Source organism: Gallus gallus, chromosome 1 (genome assembly GCF_016699485.2).
Source record: "Gallus gallus isolate bGalGal1 chromosome 1, bGalGal1.mat.broiler.GRCg7b, whole genome shotgun sequence".
NCBI lineage: Eukaryota > Metazoa > Chordata > Aves > Galliformes > Phasianidae > Gallus > Gallus gallus.
Genome location: NC_052532.1, coordinates 48,982,933 through 48,997,920, shown reverse-complemented (window position 1 = coordinate 48,997,920; position 14,988 = coordinate 48,982,933). Strand labels below are relative to the sequence as shown.

The following is a 14,988-nucleotide window of genomic DNA, read 5'->3' as shown; positions in this document are numbered from 1 at the left end:
TTTAATAATTTACAGCAGTTACAGCCTACCTGTGTTAGCCTCACTTTGTGTTTCCTGGCTGTTCTGAGATGTGGTGGTGACCCCACTGCTCTGTTTGACTGTGGCTTCATAGTCACAGTCTGGTTCCTTGTTTTAACTTTGACCTATGTCCTAACACTGCATCTTACCATTTTAGAAAAACTGTTCAATTCAAATAGCATTAAGATAAACCAGATGAAAGTACTCTTAGTACCTCTAGGTGTAGGCTTCCTAGTGCTGGGCATGGTGACACATAGCAGCGAGTTTAGTAAGAGAGCAGTAAATCTACTGGGCCTGAAACCCAGTAAGTCCTGTGTAAGTCTGGATTCATTGTAACTTGAAAGAAAAAGAACATCCTATTTTTCAAACTAAGAGTTTTCTATCGACTGAGAAGATTGTATTCTCCCAGAGGCTTTTTCTTCTAAATCATTAGTGGATGTATGGCCAAATATCATTGATCTAATAGCTGCTATTAGTTGTGATTTTGATTCTGCAGCTTCAGTAAATATGTTCAGTCTGGTTTCAGCACTTCATCAGATTTAATGTAATGGAAAGGAACGAGTTATATTTTGTTGAAGTGGCTCATCACTAGAACATTAGGATTCATTCATTAGACAAGACAAGGCAGCAAGAGGGTACACCATACTTACTCAAACGCCTTTGAATTTTGTGTCATCATCTAGTTTTGGGAAAGAGTAGTTCAGACTTGGCAGTATCATTAATTTACAAATATCTAAGTTAGAGGGAAAAGAACGCAAAATTAGAATGAATGCTAATGGGCAAGAAAATGTCCCTGTTGCATGTTACATTCATTTAAGTATCCTGTGAAAGTCTTTCAGTAGCTAGGCTATCAGAAATTAAGTTCTGCAAGTTAGAAGATATGATATGGACATTTCAGGATGACTGATACAGCCACTTCTCCAGGTCTTCATTGGCAGCAGCAAGGACTGTGTTCAGAATTAGGAGTTGTTTAGTAAAGCCTGTACCTAGCCTCCATCCACAATTGGGAAAATTAAGCTAAATTTTCAAGTACTCAGTGAACTAGTTCTTTCAAAATGCAAACAAATATTGATCAACTTAGTGTACAATAATATTGTTATTAATGAAAAGAAATCCCACAAAGAGGATGGGCATACAGAACTGTATTTCTAATGTATAATGTAACTAGATCATAGTTCTTGTCAGACTTCTTTGTGAGACAGCTGTTAGACCAGCTACTGCTCCACTCTTCTGCAGAAACACCTCATTCACTCTCAAGACTGAAATCTTGTCATGAGTGAATGTATAACCCATGCTCCTTGCTTTTTGCCACTGTCTAATTGCAGTACTGCTAATAGTTGGTTTTCCTTCCTCTTTCAGGTGTGTGTGCAGCTTGGAAATCTATCACATTCCTCTTGCATTCGTGAGACTTACACAGGTTCTACTGTCTCTTCACTCACAGGATTTGGGCTTTCCAATCTGTGTGACCGTTAAACAAAATCTCCTACTTCTTCTCTAGTCTGTAACATCTGCACCTTAAGCTGCTTTATTTTTTTAGGGTGATCACACACGCTGGGCATGCTTAGGCGTCCCTAGCTACTCTAGGCATGTACATACCGTCCTGATGACAAATCTTCCTCATCTCATTACCTGTTTCCTTTGGCAAAATTGTCCTCCAAATATAATAAAACATCGTTAATAAATATGTTTCACACTTGCAATTTCCCTCGCTTCCTTAGAGGTCAAAAAGTTATTCTCTTTTGGTACTATCTCCCTCAGAAGCTCTTGAGAAAGCAATTTTTTTTTTTGCTTTTGCTCTTTAAATTGTTCTGCAAATGCGCAGTCTGCATTCTGATGTGTTAAGAATCCAGATAACTTTCATAGAATGGATTTCATGAATATGAGTACAAATGAGCTAACAAATCCAATGTTTTTAAACCATACACATTAACAGCTTAGTTTTAAGGAAGTTGAGCACCTGGAGGATGATTTGAACTGATCTAGTGAGAATTGTAGGTCTCCATGCTTTTGATCGAGGTGTAATATTTTAGTGGGCTTCCTGTGTGGTTTTTTACTATAGCTATATCTCATGCTGAGAGGCACACTAATAATACCTAATGTTCATTTGGGAGGATGCCATAACCATGTCTACCACGACCAATAAATACTCAAGTACATTCCTATTCATTTTGCTTTCAGGAGTATTCAAGCCAGCCTGTTACGATCTTAAACCATATTTTTAGAAAAGCTCCAGAGTTGAAATTCACATCAAAGAGAAGGGAACCACCTTTAATTAATGTTTTATCTGAACAGTAACTTGTAACACATCATGGGATGCTATACAAAAGGAATGTTCTTCCTATATATATATATATATATATATTTCCCCTTTAATTAAAACTTTACATCTTTTTTTCTCTCTTCAGAGAAACTTTACAGAGTGGAGAATGACAAAGGAATGAAGCCTTTCCGACCAGACCTATCCTTAGAAACAGTGGGAGAAAGAGAGATGGAAGTAAGCTAATCATTAACACAGCCATTTTCTATGTGAAAGGTGGAAGTCTCACCCAAGCTAGTGCTTATGATCACAAGAGGATGAAAGCTATGCACGTTTTATGCCAAATGCCTTAACCTCATGGGAAGAAACAGTATTCTATAGCTGTTACTAGTGAAATGAAACAAAACTAACAACATTTTTTTCCTCTTTCTTTAGTGTATTCTGTGCAGCAACTCTATTTTTTTTTCTAGTGATGGTTTAAAAACTAAAACATGTTAAAAGTAGATCCCTTGTGAATTAGAACTTTTTGTTGAGTTGGTTATCTCAAAAAAAGGCAAATGTATTGAACAATGCTCCTCTGTCTCTCTAGAATTCACAAAGAACTGTATTCAGTTTGTCTGAGTCAAAGGAGGTCTTAAAGTAAAAAGGGATCATGTGCTTACTTAGTTTGTTATGGTCTTAGGGCTGAGAACAGCTTGCTATACCATAAGGAGAGTGTTATACTGATATATGAAAAATTATGTATCATTTTGTAGTGAGGGTTGTATATCTGTGTGTGGGAAAGTAGCAGTCTGACCTGCATAGGAAAGGATCTGGGATGGATCAGTTTTCTGATCCAGTATACGATGTACTCACAAAGAGGCTGTGTTGCAATAATTCAGGGAAGGACTATCATTATCTTTTGAAAGTACTCTCAAGTAGTAGTATTGCTTACTTATCTTTGTATTACAGTGGTGTGTCTTTTGAAATCTGGTATTATTCCAGGGTGCTAAACTGATATATGAACTTTAAACAATGCACGAGGATCACAAGGGATAATATCTCAGGGGAACTGGTGGCAGTACAACACATTTCACAGAGGATTCATCTCACCTATCTTCAGATATCTACAAGCTGTATATCTCATTCTGACCTAGCTGCCATAGGTCCCTTTTACATCTGATAAGAGAATACTCACCTGTATGACTATTTGGACCTATTTTATATTTTTAGATCAAGATGCCTTTCTCTCTACTGATTACAAGTGTTACCTAGGGTGGCTATGCCAGCTTTTAAACAAAACTACAAGTGGGCTTTGCCTCAGGTAGCTTTATACATCTGCAATGCACATATCTGTATTTGAGCTACCTACTCCGTAGTCACAGGGAAAAAAAAATCAACACTTACATGGTGCTACTCTTTTGATCTCTTCTGGATAGCTTTAATATGCATTGAATGGCACTTCAAATGTACCTCTTTCTATTTGTTATGTAGCCCCTTAGACTTCTTGCTCAGGTGCAGAGGTCTGTATTGCGGACATCAGCATATTCAGTTGATGAACCCCATTATTTCTGGCTGAGTCACCAGTTTCAGAAAATTCCCAAACTCAGAGTACTGGAAATAAATTACCACAGCATTTACTTCCATGTCAGTAACCATACCTGGCACCAGTTGCAAAATGAGATCCATTTACACGCCTTTCATTTACATATTGCAAATTCAACTGAAGATCGTGTCACTAGCCACCACAGAGTTAAGTTTCAGATGCCTGCAATGAATGTCCCAACCATAGATTCATAACAATTAGTCACACGTTTCAATATGTTGCTTACCAAGAGTAACTGGAAATTCCCTGATGAACTAGTGCTATTTAGCTCCATTATCTTTCTATACCCAGTACTCAGTTGAACTTCCCTTAAATTTTCACTTGAAGGTATACACACTAGTGAAGAGCTGCTGGGAGGAAGACCCAGAGAAAAGACCTGACTTTAAGAAAATTGAGAATATTCTGGCTAAAATATTCAGGTGAGCATCTGGGGCTGAGTTTTTCAAGTTGCTCCAAACTCCTTCTGGGTACAAGAAAGCTTGTATTTTTAAGTATGTAAGCTGATGTCAATACAGCCCAATTAGTGCCTTCACTTTGATTTTTTCTTTGCCACAAAAGTAGGTGAGCACATTCATTTGTGTATGTATACGTGTGAATGTGTGCAGCTATGCATGTATTAGCTGAGTGAAGGTGAGATGATCACCATACCTTAAATTGGTACATTGTGAAAGTAGCAAGCTGGATAATTAGAGATTCAAGCCATTCAAATAATTTACCTCCTGTCTCTAGTCAGGAGTTGGATAGTGAGTCATGTTGTCTAAGTTTCGGGAAATAAAGGGACATAAATGTTTGGAGGATGATGAGAAAGTTTGTATGAGCTGAGTTGTGCCGTAAATGGCCATTCAGATGGTCTCAGATTGAGCTGACTAAAAGTGTTGGGTTATACCTCATCAGAGGAATTAATTATGGGGTTTTGTAGGTATAAAGTTGTGGGATAATAAAAGCCATAATTGAATAAAAACTACAAGGTTTTACAGACCTTTCACTTGGCTACTGCTATGTTATTCCTACAGAGTTTAGTCTGAATTGATTAGTTAGATGTCCAAACAGTGAGCTTTTAATCACCCTCTTTGGAAATTGCTTCCTAGTTTCTAAAATTCTCATCATCCAATACTAACTCACCTTATTTTACACTTTACATGGGCAGAAGGAAAACTACACTATGCAAAACCGAATGTATCAATTGAGTGGATCAGGCTGCAGATGAATCCAAAGAGGTAGCTTGTTCATTTTCCTAAGCCTCCATCCTACAAGAGGATGGAGAGTGCCTCCTGCCACATGCAACAAGGTGTTCTTCTCGTGAGCAGTCTCAGATAGTGCATCTATGACAGGAACACTTGTCTAAAGTCACAGTGGCTTTAAAGTCTGTTTAGAAAGAACTGACATTTCCAGTCAGTCTGCCCCCTTCTACTTTCAGGCTACTGAGACAAATGGGTTATGAGTAGCCCATGTTACTGTGCTTCTGCTTCCAGCAATTACACTTCTGACTGAAATCTGCTGAATCTTGTGACCAAAACTAACTACTGAACTGCTAATTGTTCCATTGAATTGTTCTGACTTCCACAGAGGTAGCCCCAAGATGGTCTTAGTCTTTTTGTCTAAAATCCCCATTTGAAAGTTACACGCAGTTTTCTATCCATCTTCTTTAGCTTCCTCTTGGGATTTGGGCTTGCACAAATGAATGCTTATGGATTACCCAAGGTAACCTGGACTTGGAAGTATTATCAGGGCTATGATTTGAAAGTGCTTTAAGAATTAACAGTTCTGAGTGACAAGTGTGGGGCACAGACTTTTAATTCATAAACATAAGTCCTCCAAGCAACAAAAAACATGCATTTTAAGCACTTTCATTCTATCTGTACAGAAGTTAAACACTGGAGAAGTTTTGTTGCCTCTCTCAGCAATATGCTTCCATCATCCTTTCTTTTTGGCTCCTGTGCATTTTTGTTATTCCCAGTAATTACCATGGCCAGACCAATGAAAGCTACATGGATACCCTGATCCGACGTCTACAGCTGTATTCCCGAAATCTGGAGCATCTGGTGGAGGAGAGAACAGAGCTCTATAAAGCAGAGCGAGACAGAGCAGACAGGCTTAATTTCATGTTACTTCCAAGGTTAGTATTGAGCAGAAGGATTTTTACTGACATTCTATTTATATATATCACCTGATTCTTGGAGAGTCAAGGGTGGGATTAATATCAGTCTTATATTTCTTCAATTTACAGAGTGAAATGCTACTTCCTCTGTTCTAATTCTCCCCACCTTACAGATAAAATGTCAAATTTAAGAGGTGCCATCAATCCCTTCTTCTGTCTCTCTGCACGGCTCATTTGAGGACAGGGGTAGCAGGCAGGGAGAATGTGGCTTTCTTTGCACAGACAAAACCATAGACTTCCTATAGACTTTTCATCCTGGTCTGATCTCCCATAAAGATAATTTCCATACCTACGTTAATCCCCTGCCTAAGGCTCTGATTAAGTTCAGGATTTAAATGTGGTGTTAGAGTTAAAAAGATTTACTGAACTACTGCCTTAATTATGAAAAAATAGTAGGAGCTCAGATAAACTATATCTCATATACAGTTACAGTGTGATGATTTAAGCCAAGGAAGAAAAAAGTTTCAGCTGGGAAGCCCATGTAAAGTATCTTTATTTATTCATAGGATGTATTTGCCTGGAAAAGGGTGGAATTACATTGAGGCCATCCTTACTCATTTCTTGTTAAGGCTGATAGTGTCAGATATACAATATTTGTATCACAACTGACAAACACCTTCAAGCTTGTGCGTACCACCCTAGCCCTGAAAAGTACATGCCCTACTTGGAAGTTACTGACACTGATAAAGTGTTTTTTTTTAAATGAAGATTAACTCTATCAGTCCATCTCATTCTATCAGTGTATTGATCCGTTAACAACTTGGCAGCATTTTGAAGTACTGAAAACTTTCAGTTTTACAGTTTTTGTAGAGGAAATGGACCTGGGGGTGTTGATTGACGCTAGACTGAACATGAGCCAGCAGTGTGCCCAGGTGGCCAAGAAGGCCAGTGGCATCCTGGCTTGTATCAGAAATAGTGTGGCCAGCAGGAACAGGGAAGTAATTGTCCCCCTGTACTCAGCACTGGTGAGGCCGCACCTCGAGTACTGTGCCCAGTTTTGCGCCCCTCACTGTAAGAAAGACATGGAGGCCCTGGAGCATGTCCAGAGGAGGGCAACAAAGCTGGTGAGGGGTCTGGAGCACAGGCCTTATGAAGAGCGGCTGAAGGAGCTGGGATTGTTCAGTCTAGAGAAGAGGAGGCTCAGGGGAGACCTTATTGCTCTCTATAACTACCTGAAGGGAAGTTGTAGTGAGCTGGGGGTCAGCCTCTTCTCTCGTGTGACTAGTGATAGGACTAGAGGGAACGGCTTCAAGCTGCGCCAGGGAAGATTCAGGCTGGACATTAGGAAATACTACTTCTCTGAAAGGGTGGTCAGGCACTGGAATGGGCTGCCCAGAGAGGTGGTGGAGTCACCGAGCCTGTTGGTGTTCAAAGAGTGTTTGGATGTTGTGTTGAGGGACATGGTTTAGCGAGAACCATTGGTGAAGGGCGAACGGTTGGACTGGATGATCCTGTGGGTCTTTTCCAACCTTAGCAATTCTATACATAATCATTGTAAATTCTAATTGACAGACAGGTAAACCAGTCTGCCCAAGCAGCTGTATTCTTTTTAACAGGAAGGTATTCGGAAAACATGCAAATGTGCAAACTGACATTGTGTTAATGTACAAAGATGTCAAGTGCTCAACAAACAGCCCAGCAAGAAGATGAGAAAACTGTGTTTTCTCACCACTAGTATGCACAATTTTGTTCAGTGCATGTCTGTGATGGAGGCTGGTTACTCTCTCCATTTTCCTCAATCAGTTGTAGGATACAGCTGGAATCCTAATGCATTATGAAGACTTAATTTTTTCTCTTTGACAGTATAGAGACAACTATCCTGCAAATTCAGAAGGAAGTAGTCTGAAGAGCTCGTGTGGCTATGAGATGTGACAGCAACCTCAGTTTAATCTTTTTTTTAATACCAATACAAAAATGAAGTATTATATCATTATCCTGTTCCAAGATATTCTGAAGTCCTTAGGGCAAAAGGGCAGAGGTACTTACAAGGACATGGGGAGTGACTTATTTGTCACAAATTTCCTTCCCTCTAATCTGACCTTTATAGGCAGGAAAGAAGAGTGAATCACTGAAGTCTCCATTCTCTGGCGGAGTTTCATGCCAAAGCAGTACATGGACCCCTTATCTTCCCGAGTGTCTCTTTATGCAGAGGATTTTGCAAGACTGTAGCACATTAACTGATTTTAGTATATACTGAGATCCCTGGCTGAAAGGCATTATGAACATCTAACATGCTATTACAATGTCAGTTTTCAGCAAACAATTTGATGTTTCCTACTCAGAAAGCATTGATGCGGTGGAGTTGTGTGAGAAAATACCTTTAATGTTAAACACTGTCTTCCGTCTTCCTGCCTTCTCTCTTTCCACAGGCCAGTAGTAAAATCTTTGAAGGAGACTGGCCTGGTAGAGCCAGAGTTTTTTGAAGAAGTCACTATCTACTTCAGTGACATTGTTGGCTTCACCACACTCTGCAAATACAGCACCCCTATGGAGGTAGTAGATATGCTGAATGACATCTACAAGAACTTTGATCACATTCTTGACCATCATGATGTTTACAAGGTGATTAGCTCCTCACTTTTGCTCAGTTAACTACCAAGCAACGCAGAAATCTAATAGGCAAAGATTACCTCATTTCAGTATGTTTGTGTGCCAGCTTAGAGCAAATTTTATATACCAGGCGGTCACAGATTCCTTAAGTGAAATGCCATGTATAGTCATAAATACTCATACACAAAAAGGTGTTAGCTACCTTAAACTAAATAATCCTGCTGACTAGGGACCAGGTTTAATCATGAACAAGAGAATAAGATAAAACCTTTCTGCTCTCAGCTGAGTATGTTCTTTGCGTGCTGTGATCACTGTGTTTCCACAGGTAGAGACCATTGGCGATGCTTACATGGTGGTGAGTGGTTTACCAAAGAGGAATGGCAACCGACATGCAGTAGACATCTCCATGATGGCTCTGGACATCCTTAGCTTCATAGGATCCTTTGAGCTGCGACACCTGCCTGGTCTGCCTGTTTGGATTCGCATTGGAATTCACTCTGGTACACAATGGTGCTAGATCAGCAATGACAATGTAGTTGCCTTGTTTTTGAACTTAACAGAACAGATATCCATGGAAGGTGTGGGTGGACATCATACACAACTGCTTTCCTCATGAAGAATCGGGTTGAAAATAATATTCCTGGGGGAAGGTTAACAGAAGTAAATAAACCACTAGTTGGTTCCTGTCTATTGAAATAGCCCATATCTATTCATTCATGGCTTAAATCAGTAGCTAGTAAGAGCAACTGTCATTGCTCCTGGTATGGTCAATTGAAAACTATCACAGATAATTCCTCCCTGACCAAGGTAGAGATCAGCCATGGCCAGACATGGTTGTCTTGCCACAGAAAACAGGCCTTTCTCTTACACTTTTGGAGACAAAAGTTCTGATCATGCCTATGTGGGAATTAATGCTTCAATGAATCCAGCAAAATATTTCTTCTCTAAGAGAAAGTGCTCAACAATCTCAAGGACTTTGGGAAATCATTTTTCATTTTTGCTTGTTTCAACAGTTATCTAAGCAACTGGTGAAGGAGCAATGTAACAGTGAAAGCAGCTGGGCACTGGGATACCCCTTGAGGCAATAATATGGAACCCCTCTATAATTAAGCTTATTCTCTATTTCTTTTGCTTCCAAAACTGACAGTAACCGTATTTTCTCCTGCACAGGGATTATGTTTAAATGCAATTAATATTGTCCAGCTGTGTCCCATTTTGTTCTAATTGGATTCTGCAAGATGAGCAGAGCTAGGCCTGGTTTGGAGAGGATTGGTAGATGTCCAGATAGTTTAGCGGTAGAGAGCAATGCCATTGGTGAGGAACACATTGTTCCAAGTAGGTACTACAGTGTTCTGCAACAGGGAGAGACACCTGTCAAGCTACTAGTCTCTTGACCAACCTTTCTTTTCATTCTATGAATGCCATTTCTAGGTCCATGTGCAGCTGGTGTGGTAGGAATAAAAATGCCCCGTTACTGTTTGTTTGGAGATACGGTGAACACAGCTTCACGGATGGAATCCACTGGCTTGCGTAAGGATTTAAGTTCATCTGTCCATATAACAGGGCCAAAGGCTATTGGTTAGTTTGTGACTGAAGTGTCTGTTTTCAGCTGAGAACAATTTGTAATCAGCTTGCAGATGTTTTAAAGATGAAGCCCTATTTGTTCTAGTTACCAATTGTTTCACTGTCTAGCTGGGCAGTGAAGAATTGTTCCTTGTTCCTGCTCCAGTGCTGGTAACAGGGAGTATGTAGGTTGGTTTTTGTTGGCTGAGTTTCTCTGGAAGATGTACTACGGATGTGTTTGGGATTTAATTTTACTCTATGTATGTTGGATTTCATTTCAGCCTAGAACTGTATTGCAGCTTTGTTGCGTAAATATGTTGACTGTATATTTTAAGTTGAAGCAATTACTTCTTCAACTACACCATTAGGGACCATTGCCAAGAACCGACTTATCTTCCTTCTGCCCGGTGTCTTCATATGACTATTCTCTTTGTGGGATTCTTCCCAAATGTTCTCTTCCCTTTTGGCATATAAGCACTACAGATACATTTTCAGATTGAGCTTTCATTGTCTATTTCTTAGCTTTAAGGATTCATGTAAGTGGTTCCACGGTTGCCATCCTGAAAAGAACAGATTGTCGATTCCAGTATGAAATGAGAGGAGAAACATACTTGAAGGTAACCTTTACCATGCACATGCACACAAGAGAAAAGTAACAGTATAAAAGCATTATATAGCTTAGAGTACCCTGCAGTTTAATTAACAGCTAGGGAACAAGGGTCACAGATCAATCAGTACCATAAGCTCTAGTTGCTGAAGACACTTCTATAACATTGATTAAGGCAATGAAAAGCTGCCCAAGTGAAAAATTAAAATAACATAAAGATGAAGAGAATAAACAAAACATATGACTGAAAGTTATGGAGTAATAGTAATGGTAAATTGGGCTGATGGAAGAGAAGCTGAATCTATTCTTAATTTGCTCTTGCTCTGATATCTGACTGTCTACCTACGTATCTATTTATTTCAGTCTATGTAACTTGGCATTGATGTCTGTACTTGGGAGCTGATGGCAGGTAGCACAGCTCATTTCTCCCATGGTTTCAGGTCATAGAACAAGTCAATGTTCAGCTGCATCTCACCCATTAGTTTTGTTTCCACATCTGATTTTTAATCCTTTGCTGAGAGCAAAGACAAACACAGCAATGTGCAATATAGAATTATTTAAGTAAATGAACTACAGGAAATTGCAGTCTAATCCCTAAATTGTGCTTTCTCTTGTTTGTCATGCCTATTTAGGGCAGAGGAACTGAGATTACCTACTGGTTGACGGGTACTGAAGACAAGGAATATAATCTCCCAACACCTCCTTCAGTGTAAGCTGTTTTTTATACATGGAAAGGAAAGAGAAATTCCCAGTCTTTGAACTTTAGACTTAACTGTTCTTCTTTGGGGCTTGAGGATATAAGCATGTAAATACTCATGACAGTATTAGGTTTGGGACTATGCATGTGCTGCAGGTTGTTTGTATGCTTAACAGGTTCATTTCATTGGAAGGGTAATAAGACTTATAGGACAACTTGCTGATGTGATAAATACAGGAGACGGACATACAAATTAAAAATATTAATATTCCCTACAATATGACATCATTTGTTTTGTAAATATATGTATAGAAGTGATGCACAGTGCAATTACTCACCACTTGCTGACTGATACCTTGAGTAATGATTGCCCTCATGGCTCACTTCCCACAGTTTTAAAGTTTTCACATGACACTATATAGTATGGGATATCCCTTCGGTCAGTTTAGGGCAGCTGTCCTGGTTCTGTCCCCTCCTTGCTCCTTGTGCCTCCTCAGTCCCCTTGCTAGCAGGGCAGTATGAAAAGCTGAAAAAATGGAATGTCCTTGGCTCTGTATGGCACTGCAGAGCAGCAACTAAAATGTCAGTGTGTTATCAATATTGTTTTTTTCCCAAAGCCAAAACACAATATCGTAGCAAACACAATGAAGAAAGTCAACTTTGTCCCAGCTGAAACCAGGATAATTCTCCAAAACCTTAACCCTAATTGTACCTGCATGCCATACTGCACACTACAGCTAGAGGATAGCTGCAACTCAAATATGCAGCTCTCTAATATAATGTTATTTTGAGCAGGATTTTGAGTAGTATTCTGTTAGAAGAGGCAAACAAAGCATCTGTAGTATTGCACAGACATAAAGTGTTTAAACATTGAACAAATTTTTACCTCTTAACATGTAAGAGTATAGTATATTTAACAAGAGAGAAAGAAGAGGCTGATGTATTGGAACTGAGCTGTAATATGCATTAATACAAAATATAATAATAGTGGGAATATTGTTTTTGAGAAATAGTGCAAAATTGAAGTCAGGATGACTGTCTTCATTTCATCTGTATTTGGCATATGAGTACTGCATCTGTTCCTGTTAACTCATTAGAACATGGAATTTCTCTTTCTATTCTTGTGTACAGTCACTTCACCAAACGGGGATTTTCTGCTATCTGCTTTGAAATAATAGTGTTTCAGTAAAACTTGAAGCAGTTATATTGCAAATTGTACTTTGCTGAATACACTGGGATCTATTATGGTGAAAGGCATAAGTATATAACCTTATTTCCTACCCATATATTCCTATCTACCTAAAGAAAAGAGATGACTAGGAGAAAGATAAAGGTTTTTTCAAGATATTAGCAAAGCTTTTAATCTATTACAGAATCTCACAAACTTGGCTTTATTTAATGGCAACTACAAGTGTTTGTCACTGTGCTGAGCAGGACAGTCAGTGTAAGTCTGAGTATAAACAGTCAGACCTGTTTATACGGTACATCTCTGTGTAACCTCAGAACTCCTTTTCTGAATTAAAATGATCAGTTGAGACTACGGGAATGACTGAATTGGCAGTTGTTCTGAAATTCAACTATTGAAAATACTTCTTGAGCTGGATCACTGTACTCAGTGATGTTTTTCTTTTCACATCCTCGTTTTAGGCTCTGTCTTAAAGAATTGCCCCTTAAAATTCTCATATAAAGGGTACTCCAGTAAAAGCCAGACACACTGCAAAAGTTTATGAAAAGGTGGCAGTTCTGTTACTGAAGACCACCTGAAGCTAAGTAGTGGAAGTACTGGTACAAATAATGGTGTTGAGAAATAGAATCCACTTTAATTGGGAGCACATTTAAGTGATGTTTTCTTTTTCATGCAAGTAACACTAATTTTATTTTAGCTAATGACATTTCTACGAATCTCTGTAAAGATGGTAATCAGTGCTATATAGAAAAATTGCATGTAGTTCCTCACTTATGTTCCCAAATCCCAAAGCTGGATCTAAAACCTTTATCTCAGTACTGTGTGAATGACATCAATCTAAGTGTGGGATAGAAATGTTTGAGATCTAAGGATCGCTAAAAGCATGTCAGTCCGTGACCTTTTTTTCATCCTGTTGCTTTCAGGGAGAATCAGCAGCAGTTAAAAGATGACATAGCAGAGATGATAACCAAAATTCTGCAGAAAAGAGAAACCGAAGGGTACAGGACCAGTGAGATTAAACGGGTAGCAAGCTACAGAACAGGCACCCTGGAATACTTGCAGCTGGCCAGCACAGATAATTCTGCTACATATCTTTAAGACTGGATGTCTAGCATGACTTAAAAAGCTACAGCAACTCCTGGGAGTACTTCATATAAAGGCTGGAGGCTTATGTTCTCAGCTGGAGGAGAAAGAAAATACCTTTCAAGGCAACCTTTCTACCACTCAACCTGCTAGCAGTACATCAAACCTCTCCTCACTGTCATGTCCAAATTGTTAGATGACTTCAGCAGGAGACATGCAATCTGATTTGAGAGAAATGAGACCTGAGGATACCTTATCTGTTCTGGTTTGTTTTTTAAAGGTGATATCCTGTTCAATAATTCACATCTGAAATATTCACAGCATAGCCTTAATTTCTCATGATTTTCAAATGTTGTATTTCATTTGTAATTTTTATTTCAAGAAAGCTTTGCTGTAATATATTTGAAAATAACATTAAAGATACTGTGTAAGTCCTGGATATTTGCCTTTTTTTTTTTTTTCCTGCAGTTTTCCCCTCTCTCTCCCACATTTTGTTTAACCAAGTTGTCCTTCTTAAGGAGACAGCACTTCCATTATTCACCTTGGGAGATAACTCCAGAATCTGTATGGTTTCTAAAGCTTATCTGAATGTCTTAATTCTGAAAAATCAAACTGCAAATCTTGCTTAGCAGACCCTTTCATATCTTTCCTCCACTTTTGTTTGTGCCCCCAAACCAGAAGTGCAACAGAAATGAAGAAAACAAACTTCTCCATGTTTTTTAAACCTCTGGAAGTTTCAGTTCAACTTTTGGATGAAGTTTCACAACCAGGCAGAACTCACATTTTACTGAGATGACTCACTCATGAACTGACACATGGCATTTATTAATAATCAGATTTTAAAAGTAGCCAAAGAACAGGGGGTGCACGTAGAAGAAAATCAACGTTCCCATGAAGAAACAACAAGTAGTGAGCAGAATTTTTGCAAAAGGTTTTTGTGCATTGATGGCTTTCAAAGCAGAGCTACTTCTTTCAACAGCTGTCAAATACTGGTCGGTATTCAAACGGTACACTTTGTTATGTAATTTTCCCCCAAACCATTCTTTGATGGTTTTGAACAGCAATTTTGTCCAAGTAAACAATCTTAAAAGAGCAAGCCAGTTGCCTATGTTTTGTCTTTGTCAACCTCAGTTTGCTTTTTGCAAACTCACAAAAAGCCCCACGCCAAAAATAAAACTCAACAGAACAACCAAAGTGTAAATATACAAGCTATAAAATTAAATCAGGTTATGCTGTAGGGCTTCTAGCATTGCTTGCTGAATGTCCATAGACAGGAATATGTTA

The 14,988-nt window shown here is 38.9% G+C and overlaps 1 protein-coding gene across 3 annotated transcripts in view; it reads left to right on the top strand.

Moving 5' to 3' along the window:
• Window positions 1-14,143, top strand: part of GUCY2C (guanylate cyclase 2C) — a 45,620-nt gene extending 31,477 nt beyond the window's left edge. For all 3 annotated transcript variants that reach the window (XM_040668447.2, XM_416207.8, XM_025155035.3), the window contains 9 exons: window positions 2,424-2,512; window positions 4,188-4,279; window positions 5,818-5,976; window positions 8,388-8,580; window positions 8,894-9,068; window positions 10,000-10,098; window positions 10,654-10,748; window positions 11,371-11,447; window positions 13,545-14,143. In XM_040668447.2, coding sequence (XP_040524381.1) covers window positions 2,424-2,512; window positions 4,188-4,279; window positions 5,818-5,976; window positions 8,388-8,580; window positions 8,894-9,068; window positions 10,000-10,098; window positions 10,654-10,748; window positions 11,371-11,447; window positions 13,545-13,719 — 1,154 coding nt within the window. In that variant the 3' untranslated portion in view covers window positions 13,720-14,143. The remainder of the gene's footprint in view (window positions 1-2,423; window positions 2,513-4,187; window positions 4,280-5,817; window positions 5,977-8,387; window positions 8,581-8,893; window positions 9,069-9,999; window positions 10,099-10,653; window positions 10,749-11,370; window positions 11,448-13,544) is intronic.
• Window positions 14,144-14,988: the final 845 nt, after the last annotated feature.